At 46.3% G+C, this 14,567-nt stretch overlaps 1 protein-coding gene across 3 annotated transcripts in view; it reads right to left on the bottom strand.

Annotated features, from left to right (window-relative positions):
* Window positions 1-14,567, bottom strand: part of ADCY9 (adenylate cyclase 9) — a 193,110-nt gene that overhangs the window by 66,966 nt on the left and 111,577 nt on the right. For all 3 annotated transcript variants that reach the window (XM_038419131.2, XM_038419130.2, XM_043493204.1), the window contains one exon: window positions 5,469-5,573. In XM_038419131.2, the coding sequence (XP_038275059.1) occupies window positions 5,469-5,573 (105 nt within the window). The remainder of the gene's footprint in view (window positions 1-5,468; window positions 5,574-14,567) is intronic.

The following is a 14,567-nucleotide window of genomic DNA, read 5'->3' on the forward strand; positions in this document are numbered from 1 at the left end:
TAAATTCAGGAGGTAAAGTCGGAGTCTTCCACTGATTGGAGCACTGCTCGTCCAAAGGCCGTATCGTCTTTGGCCTGCTGGGTAATCGCACAGTGCGTGGTGAAAGTGTGGATGGAGGACCACGTCGCTACTCTGCAGATTTCCTGAGTGGGGACCTGCGCCAGGAATACTGCTGATGAAGCCTGCACCCTGGTAGAGTGCACAGTGATTGGGGGTGCGGTAACCCCCATCAGATTGTAGCACTCACGAATGCAGGACATGATCCATGACGAAATGCGTTGTAATGACACAGGCAGACCTTTCATTCTGTCCGTCACTGCCACGAATAACTGCACTGATTTTCTGAACGGCTTCATTCTCTCGATGTAAAAGGCTAGCGCCCTGTGGGCGTCCAGTGAGTGAAGTCTCTGCCCCCTGACAATGGAGTGCAGCTTAGGGTAGAATACCAGGAGAAAGATGTCCTGGTTGATGTGAAACTGTGACACAACCTTTGGAAGGAAAGCAGGGTGAGGCCTGAGCTGAACCGTGTCCTTATAGAACATGGTGTAGGGAGGGTCTGATGTTAGGTCCTTGAGCTCAGACACCCTCCTGGCCAAGGTTATCGCTACTAGGAACACCACCTTGTAAGAGAGGTAGAGCACGGAGCATGTCGCCAGTGGTCCAAAGGGTGGTTCCATGAGCCTAGAGAGGACCAGGTTGAGGTCCCAGACAGACGTTAGGGTACAGTCTGTCAAGTCCTTTTAGAAATTGGATGACCATAGGGTTAGCAAACACTGAGCAGCCCGCTTGCAGGTGTATTGAATGTTCCACACAGAAGTCCCACAGCACTGCTTTCAACTCTCTGTTGTTGATGTGCGGAGCTAGGTCTGCATGAAACCAGAGACCTTGGGTCTTACGGTCTCCCAGATGAGCTCCCCACCCCAAGTCTGATGCATCTGTCACTAGCGAGAGAGATGGCTGTGGACTGGTGAAGGGGACCCCTGAGCATACCTCCTGAGGGTCGAGCCAACACAGGAGGGAGTCGAGTACTGGGCGAGACAAGGTCACGATCCTGTCCAAGCTTTCCCAGACTGGGTGATACACTGACACAGCCACGACTGAAGGGGTCGAAGCCTGAGTCTGGCATGCTGCACCATCTAGGTACAGGCAGCTATGTGACCGAGAAGCTTCAGGCAGTTCCTTGCTGTGGTGGTGGGAAACTGTCTGATGCCTCGAATTATTTCTGTCTGGGCCTGAAACCTTGCTTCCGGTAGGTATTCCGTGGCTTGGGTCAAGTCCACAGTACTGCCTCTATAGACTCTATCCTCTGGACAGGGGACAGAGTTGATTTTGCTTCGTTTAGAAGGAGACCCAGGTTGTTGAAGGTGACTCTGATCTGACTTGAGCTTCCACTTGGGTCCTTGAGAGGCCCTTGATCAGCCAGTCATCGAGATACGGAAACACCTGTACCTAGTGCCTGCGCAGGAATGCGGCGACGACTGTCATGCACTTGGTGAAGACTTGAGGTGCTGCTGACAGGCTGAACAGAAGGACTGTGAATTGGTAGTGGGTATTGTTCACCACAAACCTGAGGTACTTTCTGTGGGGCTGAGTAACTGAAATATGAAAATACGCATCCTTCAAGTCAAGGGCAGCATATCAGTCTGCTGGATCCAGCGAAGGGAGGCCAAAGAGACCATGCAAAACTTGAGTTTCTTAACGAACTTGAGTTCTTGCAGGTCCAAGATGGGTCTGAGGCCACCTTTGGCTTTCGGTATTAGGACATACCGGGAATAGAAGCCCTTGCCCTTCTGCTCCTGAGGAATCTCTTCCACTGCCCCAGTGATAGGAGCGAGTGAACCTCCTGTATAAGGAGTTGCTCATGAGAGGGGTCCCTGAAGAGGGAAGAGGAAGCGGGGTGGAAGGGCACATAATTGGATGGAGTATCCACTCTCTACTGTGCAGAGCACCCAGCGGTCTGAAGTAATATGGGACCATGCACGGTAGAAAGGGGATAGTTGGGACGAAAAGGTAAGGCGGGGTGGATCCAGATCTCGCTCTGGTGCACCATCGTCAACCGCACCATCAAAAGGCCGGTTTGCCCCCTGAAGATGGCTTGGATTGTTCTGAGACCTAGCCAGAGGGTTGACGCGTCCTTCTCCTGTCGCTCCGATTTCTCCTTTTGGAGTCATCTTGGCGGTTCTGATAACCAAACCATTGAGGAGGCTGCAGATGGAAGTGTCTCCGCTGCGTTAAAGGCATATAGAGGCCCAGGGACCTGAGGACCGAAGTCTTTAAGGCTGTTTAGTCTTTTGTCAGTTTTTTCTGAGAAGAAAGTCTCACCCTCAAAAGGCAGATCCTGAATGGTCTGCTGTATCTCATAGGGGAGGCCAGAAACCTGGAGCCATGAGCCTCTTCTCCTAGCCACTCCTGTGGCCATAACCCTGGTGGCTGCATCTGCTTCGTCAAGTGCCACCTGAAGGAACACCCTTGAGATGGTGTCACGCCCCTCAGTGTAGGGACTGCATACACTGAAGCAGGTACCGCTGGTGCCGAAAGTGCCATCGGTGCTGATGTCATTCTCAATGTCGGAATTACCATTAGCACCAGAATTGCTGTCAGTGCTGGAGTCGATGATGACGCTGGAGTCCCCACTGGTACCGGGCCCCCTGGAGGCATCGAGATGGTAGTGCAGGGTGATAATAGGCTACCCCCGACTCTGCCAGTGCTGGCGGGGGGAAAAACAAGGCCGAGGCCACTGACGTCACCCTGGAATGAGACTCTTGGCTACAACCTTGGCTTTAATGAAAAGCCCAGGGAGTCCAAAAGGACCACTGCACTGGGGGCTGCCACTGGCCGGGCCACTGTGCCAGGTAAGGGTGCCAGTCCTGAGGTGACATGGATCGTCTGCTCCTAGTCCTCTGGGACAGAGAGGAGCCCGACCCCGACCCCAACTCTGAGATATCTGAAAATGATGCCCATGGGGGAGCGGTACTTCTAGGCACTGTGCTTTCGCACCAAGGGCTCAGGAATTGGCATGGTTGCTGGGTCTGCTCCGGTGCCGGGGAGGGCGTACAAGGGTCAGAGATCAGCTGGCCATCATAGTGGGCTTTCTCCTTGAAGGAGCCCTGTCCCATTTGGGAGGAGAGAACGGTGCCATGAGGTGAAGCAGTTCTTGGGCTGCTTCAAACGCCTCTGGTGTCAAAGGGAGGTGCAGCTCCCGGCTTGACCTCAGCGAGCGAGGAGGGTCTGGACTCAACCGCCCTTCTACGTGGGCAGGAATCAACACGACCGTCACCGGTGGAGCAGCACTAGTGTGGCCTGACTCGGGTCTAACAGTAGCAGGCTCCTTAGGCCTAGAATGGGGAGAGTGACCCCTCTCTGGCCTCTTCTTCTTTTGCGGCACCGGTGATTACGAGTGGTGCCTGCATGGGGCATGTGAGCCGCGAGTAGAGCAGGGACGGTGCTGTGAGTCCTTATCCTTACCTGGCACCAGTGCCCATGCTGACCATGCTGGAGCACTCTGCACCGAGGAGGAGGTACTCGGTGCAAGGTCCATTGACCCAGGGTCAGACTGGGGGCAGAGTGCTGCCTCCATCAACAGGACCTTCAGGCACTGCTCTCTATCTTTTAAAGTCCTGGACCAAAAGGTCTTACAAATGGCACAACAATGATGGCCCTCTGCTAAACACTTTAGACACGAGGTGTGAGGATCACTTCTGGGCATACTCTTGCCACAGGCTTCGCAGGCTTTGAAGCTTGGAGACCCCGGCATGTCCCAGCATCAGGAGAGTGTAGGAGGGGATTCCTCCTCCTCCCCTCAAAGGAAACTTATGTAACACTAACAAACTACCAACTACTAACTATTAATGAACAATGGAAAATTAATAGAGAACAATGTAAGAAACTGCTAAATGCACTTGTCAAGACAACAGCACAGGGAAGTTCCAGCTAACTATCACTGGTGATAAGAAGGAACTGAGGTAGCGGTGGGTCGGCAGGGCTTTATATTTAGCGCCATGAAGGTGCAACTCCAGGGGGCACCCAGGTTGACCCGACAGATGCTGCTAGGGAAAAATCTTCCACCTACTGTGCACGTGCACACACCTGATTGGAATTGACATGGACAAGCACTCGAAGAATGAACAAGCACTAGAAGAAGAATCGGAATTTCCTGTAGCCACTCTGCTCTAACTCCCTCAGAGTGAGCAATAGTGGAGTTGTAGTACAAGCGTATTGGACCCAACACAGTAGGCTCAAATCAGACTGCATTCACTGCATATTCTGCCCTTTCTGAGCTTAAAAGATGTCTGTGCTGATTCGTAATTCAAGGACTGTGTTAAGATGATGGGAGGTAAGCAAGAAAATGTGTGTCTGGAAATTAATGGCGTGTCAAAACTTAGACCTAATTGGTGGATAAAATAATGTGGAGTGGGCTGTTCCACCCACCATTCCCTCTGTGGGTCCTAAAAGAACAGACAGAGGGAAAAGAGGAAGAACAGACGGAGGCTACTGGGGCGAGCTTTGCCATCATGGCTGCCACCCACACTGGGACTCCGGGCCTTCATCATTCTGATTCTGAGAGATCACCTGAACCAGACCAGATCAGAGAGAGGGATCCAGATGACATTGCCAACCCCTACCAGCTTCAGCTAAATACCAAACATCCCTGAGATGAAACAAGATCGAACGTTAACAACAGCAGCAACAAGACTAGCTATAGCCCATCTCAACTACCTTCTTCTCTTCTAACCAAGAGCTGTTATTACCATCTTTGATACAAACTAAGAGACTGTCAAGCAAGAGGGGGTTTCCTTCTAAAACTCTCAGCTAAGGGAAAGAGAACGAGGGATGTTGTTAAAATGAAAGCCTTAACTAATACTTCACATTTCAATGCTTTAACTGTTCTTCCTTCTTTTCTTTATCTTTAATAAAAGGATTTTTAATGGTGTGTTTGCCATGGTACTAAGCAGGCTGAGTTCTCTGTATACAAAACCCAACCCTTGTTTAACACTGTTTAATATTGGAGAGTGACTGGGTTATGTTAACACGTTGGGTCATATATTTCATCCAAATAAATACAACAGTGCTTCTGCTGTGCCTAACTATTATTTGAGGCAAAGGTGTAACTGAGAAGAGAACATCAGAGGTTGAAATATTTTAATAAAAGTGATTTTGACTGCATCAGTTTTTGGGTTTCCAACTTGAGATATTTTGAAGGAGTCAGACGTTCAGAGGTCAGGTGCTCAGCAATTTCTGAAAATCAGGTCCTCTAAAGTGTCAAGTTGGGCACTACAAAATTGAGGCATGCACAACGACTAGTCACTTTTGAAAATCTTGGCCAGAATGACTAGAATTTGGTGACCAAAAATTCTGAATTCTGAAATTGGCTCTGCTGCTTGCCAGTTATATTGAAGGAGGAACCCAGTACAAAAATGAGGCTATTAAAACTGATGTAGGGGAGTCAGGAGTGAGAAAGCTTAAGTTACCTTGGTATTGTTTTTATGTTCATCCTGACAGCCATTTTGGATAGCTCCTTCCTCTATACTGACATCACTGTTGGGAACAAATGTAACACTACATGAAGGACACGTCTGCAAGAAGACAAAAAATTGAAAACAGAAATATTCAGATGTCGTCAGAACATTATGTATTTCACAACAGACTCATTTTCACTGCTACAAGTAGACTCTCAAAACTGTCCATATTCCAAGATTCCCTTTCAATAAGAATTGCATGATAGGATGTCCAACATACTGCAACTTTAGCTGGATACTGCGTAAGGCCACAAAATGCTATTGTGAATAATTGCTGTGTGGTTAAGTGAAAACTAAACAGCAGAACTGAAAACAATGAGCAGAAAGGGGAATGCCAGTGAACAATCCCAGATGTTCTTATTACTTAAGAGTTTTATGGGTAATATTTACCTGAAATACTGAGTATAATAGGTTATTATGCACTGTGTTTAATCCCTGTGAATTGATTTATAATAATGTATGATAGTAGCTTATTTATACAAATGAGACATGCCATGCACATTCAGAACCAGATTCTCCAATGTGGTGTAGCTACTTTGTGCTAGTACATCCTGCTTCTGGAGAAAGCCCTACCACCTCATGCAATGATACAAATAGACACCGCCAACTACCTGGGCTGCTAGTACAAAGGCCAAAGCTGGGATAACCTAAAGCCATAACAATCCTTGGTTGTAGTTTCAGCTTGTCAGGGCTGTTATTGTAGCCAGCATAAATAAAAGTAACCCTCAGGCTGCTCTAATTTATGTTGGGGAACCGACTGCACACAACAGCCCCAGGATTGGGAGAGTTCAACGGTAAACTTTGCACTCCACTCACCCCCATCTCAATCTGTGTTGTGTGGAGTCTGGCTCTATCCAAAGAACTGCCCCAAAGCTGTCACAAAGGATATTAAAAATCCTGTTTTGGTTGGTCTAGAAGTCATAGTCCACAATTTAAAACTCTGTATATACTGTACAGTATTGTATGTCATCTTCACACTAGAATAAAGTTTAATATGTCACCTATAAGTTAGTGCAAGTGGCTCTCTATTCATTGGCCTTTTCATAAAGGACTCCTTGCCTCTAATGTGGACTCTGGATCAGCAGCATGACAGGGGACTTGCAGGTGGAATACAGATAATAAACAGGATACTCTCCAATGGAACACATTAGAAATATTGTGTTGGACTGCATTTTTGCCATCTGTGCTGTAAATTACATGTCAAATAACTGTTAGTGCAATGTTAAGATTGTACAGTTAAAAAAAAATCACAAAAATAAGAAAATATAAAAGTCAAGGCTTCAACAGGAAAGCATCTGGATTATGCTGAAATCCTGTATATACAGGGATACTGATTAGTCACCATTCCCTTTCCCCTGCTTCCTCAAGGCCTCCCTCCTCTCTCTGGCTTCATCTTTCCACTCAGTATTGAAACAATAATTAAAAATAGAATAAGAGCATCTGGAAAATCATGATATAATAGGCTCTAAACAGCTCAGTTTCTGCAAAGGAAAATCATGTTTCACTAATCTATCACATTTTTGAACAGGTCAATAAAATAGCAGATAAAGGAGAAACAATTGACATAATTCATTTAAACTTTCAAAAGAATTTAGAAAAGGTCCCTCACAAGAGGCTACTAAAGAAACAATGTAGTCATGAGGTGAAAGGCAAAATACTGTCCTGGACCAAAAAGAGACAGGAAACAAATGGTCGATTTTCATCATTGCAAAAGGTTGTCAATGGGGTGCCTCCCTGCATTGTTTCACACTAGGTCCAGTGTTTTTTAATATATTTAACAACAGTATGGAAAAGGGAGTGACCAGTGAGGCAGAAACATTTGCAGATGACACAAAGTTATTTAGGTTAGTAAAGTCCAGAAAAGACTGTGAGGAACTTCAGAGAGACCTAATCAAACTAGGTGAATGGATAACATGATGATAGATACAGATCAATGTTGATAAATGCAAAGCAATACACATTTGTATGATAAAACTCTGAACTACACTTACACCTTCCAGAGTTCTAAATAACTGTATCTGCATAGCTAAAGGATCTGGGCATCATTATGAACAGCTCACGGCCTTAATGTAGTGCTGGGCAACCTGCAGCCCGCATGCGGCCCATCAGGGTAATCTGATTACAGGCCAGAAGACATTTTGCTGATGTTGACTGTCCACAGGCACGGCCCTCCGCAGCCGTCACTGGCTGATAACAGCGAACCATGGCCACTGGGAGTTGTGGGGGGGCCGTGCCTCCAGACAGTCAATGTCAGCAAAATGTCTCGTGGCCCGTAATCAGATTACCCTGATGGGCTGCAGGTTGCCCACCACTACCTTAATGTGTAGCAAAAAGGATATGGCAGGATTAGAGGAGTTTCAGAGCAGAGGGAGGAGAATGGTTAGTAGCTTGGAAAAACTCTCATATGAAGAGCGATTGAAAAAAAAAAAAGGGATTGTTTACCTCAGAGAGGAGATAAATGAGGGGAGGGAGAATATGATAAAAGGATACAAAATAATGAAAAATAGAGAGGAGATATGAGATTAGAAGTCTTATCTATCCCAACATAAGAACAAGGGGGCATTCAACAAAACTTAAAAGCAGATAATTCAGAACTGATAAAAGAAAATACTTTTTCACACAATATGCAATATTAAAGGCACATCATCAAACTATCCCGATGACAAGGAAAGATAGGAAGAATTGTAAGAAGCCAATATAGCTCCATCAGGAGATGGAAATAAAAAAGGATGCCCATAAAAAGTGGAAACATGATAAATTGCTAAGGAGCAGTACAAAAGAATTGCACAAGTAGGTAGGAACAAAATCAGAGAGGCTAAGGAACAAAATGAGTTAGTCCTAGCAAGGGACAAAAAAAGGCAATAAGATGATGTTTATAAATACATTAAGAGCAAGAGAAAGATGAAGGAAAGCATAGGTCCTCTATTTAGCAGGGAAAGAGAGCTAATTACTGATGACATCAAGAAGGCGGAGGTGTTTAATTCCTATTTTTGCTTCAGAATACTCAACCAAATTAATATTAATAAAGGGGAAGGAAAACAAGCCAAAATAGGGAAAGAACTAATTAAAGAATATTTAGGCAAGTTCGCTGTATTCAAGTCAGCAAGTTCTGATGAAATGCACCCCAGGTACTTAAATTGAAACAATCTCAGAATCATTAGTGATTATCTTTGAGAACTCATGAAGGATGAGTGAGGTCCCAGAGGACAGGAGAAAGGCAAACATAGTATCTATTTTTAAAAAAGGAGAACAACAAGGAATAGGTTTCAGAGTAGCAGCCGTGTTAGTCTGTATTCGCAAAAAGAAAAGGAGTACTTGTGGCACCTTAGAGACTAACACATTTATTTGAGCATAAGCTTTCGTGAGCTACAGCTCACGAAAGCTTATGCTCAAATAAATTTGTTAGCCTCTGAGGTGCCACAAGTACTCCTTTTCTTTTAACAAGGAACAGATCATTCATTCTGGTTACTGGCCTTGCAGATGGGTGGAAGCTGTAGACATGACATATCTTGATTTTAGTAAGGCTTTTGACACAGGCCCACATGATATTCTCATAAGCAAATCAGGGAAATGTGATCTAGATGAAATTACTATAAGATGGGTGCAAAACTGGTTGAGACACCATACTCAAAGAGCTATTATCAATGGTTTACTGTCAAATTGAGTGGACATACATAGCAGGATCCGAAAAGGGTCAGTCCATGGACTAGTACTATTCAATATTTTAATTAATGACTTGGGTAATGTAGTGGAGAGTAGGTTTATAAAATTTGTGGATGATACCAAGTGGGAAAGGTTGCAGGCACTTTTGAATTCTAATCCTAGTCACCAAACCTGACAAATTGCAGAAGTGGTCTGAAATCAACAAGTTTAAATTCAATAAAGACAAGAACGAAGTACCACACTTAGGAGGGGGAAAAAAAAAATCAAACGCACAAGTACAAAATTGAGAATAACTGTCTAGGTGGTAGTACTCCTGAAAAAGATCTCTGTATCATAGTGGATCACAAAGAGAATACAAGCCAACAATGTGATCCAGTTGCAAAAAAAGGCTAATATCATTCTAGGGTTTACTAACAGGAATATTGTACGTAAGACATGGGAGGTAATTGTCCTGTTCTACTCAGCACTGGTAAGGCCTCAGTTGGAGTACTACATCAAGTTCTGGGTATTCATACTTTAACAAACATAACGATAAATTGGAGAGTGTCCAGAGTAGAGCAACAAAAACAATAAAAGGTTTAGAAAATTTGATCTATGAGGAAAGGTTAAAAAAAAACGGAGCATGTTTAGTCTTGAAGACTGTGGAGAGACCTGATAACACTCTTTAAATATGTTAAGGGCCATAAAAAAAGAGAACAATGATCACTTTTTCTTCATGTCCATTGAAGATAGGACAAAAAATAATTGGCTTAATCTGAAGCAAGAGAGATTTAGATTAGATATTAAGAACAACTTTCTAACAATAAGGATAGTTACACACGTGCATAGGCTTCCAAGGGAGGTTATGGAATCCCTGTCATTTCAGGTTTTTAAGAACACAACAGACAAACACCTGTCAGGGATGGCTTAGGTATACATTGTCCTGCCTCAGTGCAGGAGGCTGGACTAGATGACCTCTCAAGATCCTTTCCAGCCCTATATTTCTACAATTCTTTGCAATTAGACTATGGAATTCATTGCCACAGGATGCCATTGAGGTCATGAATTTAACAACGTTCCAGGAAGGATTGGACATTTATATGGTGTGACAAAGTTCCTCCTCTGCCTTGGTGAGTCCCGCGCTTATTGGCAGGTTTGCTTGCCTCAGAGGTTGACGATAGCCCGCAGTTTGGCCACTTTCGTGGCTCAAATCTGCCGTTCACTCAGTTAGCCTCATCACTGGCCAGCATGGGGAAAAGGAAGAACAATTCCCCGCAGTCTCTGTTGATCCACCTAGTGGATCGGGGAACAGGCCAGAGACCTTCCCCTCTGGTGGAACCCACAGTCCAGTTCAACTCCTCCGGTATCAAGTAGCGAGTTAGGGAGATGGAGGGAACCCAGGCCTGCCCTCTACTCCAGGTTCCAGCTCAGAGCACTGTGGATTGCAACTGTCTACAGTGGCTCCTGTAATAGCTGCATGACAGCTACGACTCCCTGGGCTACTTCCCCATGGCCTCCTCCCAACACCTTCTTTATTTTCACCACAGGACCTTCCTACTGATGTCTGATAATGCTTGTACTTCTCAGTCTTCCACTAGTACGCCTTCTCACTCTCAGCTTCTTGCACCTCTTGCTCCCAGCTCCTCCCATGATACCACAAACTGGAGTGAGCTCCTTTTTAAAACCCAAGTGCCCTGATTAGCCTGCCTTAATTGATTCTAGCAGCTTCTTGATTGGCTGCAGGTGTTCTAATCAGCCTGTCTGCCTTAATTGTTTCCAGAAAGTTCCTGATTGTTCTGGAACCTTCCCTGTTACCTTACCCAGGGAAAAGGGACCTACTTAACCTGGGACAAATATATCTGCCTTCTGTCACTCTCCTGTAGCCATCTGGCCCAACCCTGTCACATATCAACCCCCTCTGCTCAAAACCACGGGGTTGGGCAACCTGGGACGTCAGGCAGTGTACCCGTGACAAACCATCTGCATTGCCATGGTGGCTTCTAGCCCGGTGATGTATGGTGAATTGGAAAGGTTGTAGGGACAGAAACCATCTGGTCACCCTTGTGTTCTTCTCTTTATTTCACTGCATCCACTGGAGGGGTGCATGGTTGGTCACAATGGTAAACCGGCGTCCCGGTTAGGTGATAACATAGTGTTTCCATGGCCCATTTCACAGCAAGGCACTCTTTCTCAACCATGGCATACTTCTGTTCTCTTGGGAGGAGTTTCCTGCTGAGGTAGAGGATTGGGTGTTCTTCATCTCCGACCATCTGCGATACGACAGATCCCAATCCTACTTCAGATGTATCTGTTTGTAAAATGAATCTTTGTTGAAGTCTGGGGCTATACGCACAGGGTTACTGCAAAGGGCTGTCTGGAGATCCGTGAATGCATTCTCTGCAGCGTCAGTCCACTTCACCATGTCCAGACCTCGGGCTTTTATCAGGTTTGTCAAGAGGTTTTTCACCTTCCTCTGTAGCATGGGGCATGATTGACTTGAGGGAGGCTTCTCTGCTCCTTGAAGTCTTTAAACCATGATTTAAGGACTTCAATAGCTAAGACATAGGTGAGGTTTTTCATAGTAGTGGGTGGGTGAGATTCTGTGGCCTGCGCTGTGCAGGAGGTCAGACTAGATGATCAGAATGGTCCCTTCTGACCTTAGTATCTATGAATCTATAAGGAACTCACTCTGGTAGCGAAATGGGGAATAACTTGCCGGTAGTACCCCACCACACCCAGAAATGCCCGGATTTGCTTTTTCCGATTCAGCCGGGGTCAATTTTGGATAGCCTCTAGTTTGTTTAGTTGGGGCTTGACCATGCCCCTTCCTACAATGTAGCTAAGGTATTTAGCCTCAGCTAGCCCTGTAGCACACTTGGCTGGGTTGGCTGTGAGGCCGGCCCCATCTTAGCGTGTCCAGTACCGCTTCCACCTTTTCCAAGTGGGTCTCTCAGTCGGGGGTGTGAATAATCACATCATCTACGTACACAGCTGCATAACTGGTATGGGGCTGCAGGAGCTTGTCCATAAAACACTGGAAGGTGCCAGGTGCCCCATGCAGTCCAAAAGGAAGAACAGTATATTGAAACAGACCCTCTGGTGTCGGGAATGCCGTCTTTTCTTTCGCCTCTTTAGCAAGGGGAATCTGCCAGTATTCCTTTGTTAAATCAAGGGTGGTCAAAAATCAGGCATTGGCTAGGCGGTCAACTAACTCATCAATACGGGATATGGGATATGCATTAAATTTAGATATCTCGTTCAGCCGGTGAAAGTCATTACAAAACCTAGTGGTGCAACTGGGTTTGGGCACCAACACAATCGGGCTCGGGCACCAACACAATCGGGCTCGACCATTGACTGTGAGACTCTTCTATGACTTCCAGTTCCAACATCCTTTTTATCTCCACCTTGATCTCCTCCCTTTCTGCCACGGGGACCCGGTAGGGTTTTAAAGTTACCTTTGCCCCAGGGTCTGTAACAATGTGGTGATATGCTTCGGTGGTCCGGCCTGGTTTGGTTGAAAACACATCCTGGTACCGGCTGATCATCTCAGTTACCTCCTTATTCTGGTTTGGTGTCAGATCAGGGGATATCCTGATCTGGTCATGTAGGTTATTTCCCTGGATTAGGGCCTCTTGGGCCACTACACATGCCTCTTGCTGGTGCTAAGGTTTCAAGAGGTTAATGTGATAAATCTGTTCTTGTTTTTGGCGTCCTGGCTGCCGCACCTTGTAGATTACTTCCCCCATGGGGTTCAACCACCTCATAGGTCCCCTGCCATTGGGCCAAAAGCTTGCTTTCTGCCATGGGTACCAACACTATCATCCGATCCCGATTGGAACTGTCGGACTTTTGTCTGGCAATTGTAATGGATTCACTGGGCCTCCTGCAGCTTTTCCAAATGTTCCCGTACAATAGGGGTGACCCAGACTATCTGGTCTCGCATCTGCAACACACGGTCAATTGTATTTCTCTCTTCATTGGGTTCCTCTTTCCAGATTTCTTTTGCGATATCTAATATGCCACGGGGCTAGCGCCCTATAATAACTCAAAGGGGGAAAACCCAGTTGAGGCCAGAGGTACCTCCCAGATGGCGAATATAAGGTAAGGTAGTAGGATGACCCAATCCTTCCCAACCCGACTTGCCACCTTCCTTATCATAGCCTTGAGGGTTCGGTTAAACCTTTCTACCAGCCCATCGGTCTGTGGATGATAGACCGAAGTCCTCAGGGTATGTATATGGAGCAGTGTACAGAGATCCTTCATTAGCTTTGACATAAATGGGGTTCCTTGGTCTGTTAATATCTCCTTTGGTAGCCCCACTTGGGCAAAGATCCCCACTAGCTCTTTGGCTATCGTTTTAGAGGCCGTGTTCTGCAGGGGGACAGCTTCTGGGTAGCGAGTAGCATAGTTCAAAACAACAAGTATGTATTGGTGGCTCCACACTGCCTTCTCCAAGGGTCCCACCAGGTCCATGGCTATTCGCTCGAAGAGGACCTCTATGATGGGAAGGGGTACTAAAGGTGCCCTCAAGAGGGGATGGAGACTGTGCAGCTGACACTGGGCAGGACGCACACAGTACCTCTGTACTTCATGTACTCTGGGCCAAAAGAACCGTCGTAAGACCCATGCCAGGGTCCTCTCTACTCCCAAATGCCCCCCCAAAAAGATGACTATGGGCAAGACTTGATACAGCGTTCTGGTGTTTTTGAGGTACTAGGATATGCTGTACCTTCTGTCCCTGTACTGGTGCAACCCAGTATAAGAGATCCTTCTTCATTATGAAGTAGTGTCCTTGTCCCTGGGTTTTGAACCCCATCTATTTCTATCACCTCCTTCCTAATGTTGTCATACCTTGGGTCTTCAGCCTGGTCCCGTCCAAAATTTCCTCTTCCGGGGCTAATCTGCCCGAGTTCTAGGGGGCCAATCTCTGTTGCCTCTACTGGTTCAGAGGCTTTAGGGTGGGGGTCAGACTCGGGTGCTTCTGCCTCCTGTTCAGCTGCTCGGGTCCGCCTACCTACAAGAGCGACCCTCTGGCTCTGGGTAAGTATTCAGGTTCCCAAGGCCTTAGCTGCCCTTCTTTCCCTTTTTTGTCTTTCTACCCCACCTGGGAATGGAAAGCAAATCTGGGGATATTTCAGAGAAAACTGGGGATTGACAGTCTACTGTGGATGCCTCACTAACTTCAGGGGTCCCTTCTTTCTCCAATTCTCCTACTGGGAGTAAGTCTCCAAACCCTGGGAAGTCCCTCCCTATTAGCACTGGGTATGGAAGTTTAGGGACTACACCTGCTGCTACCTCAGTAGTGTTCCCTTGGATCTCAATTTTTACTGGGATGGTGGGGTCGTAACTAACTGTCCTATGGACGCATGTTATCCCCGTACGTTTAGCCTGTAGCAGGCGACTACG

This window comes from Dermochelys coriacea, chromosome 10 (genome assembly GCF_009764565.3).
Source record: "Dermochelys coriacea isolate rDerCor1 chromosome 10, rDerCor1.pri.v4, whole genome shotgun sequence".
NCBI lineage: Eukaryota > Metazoa > Chordata > Testudines > Dermochelyidae > Dermochelys > Dermochelys coriacea.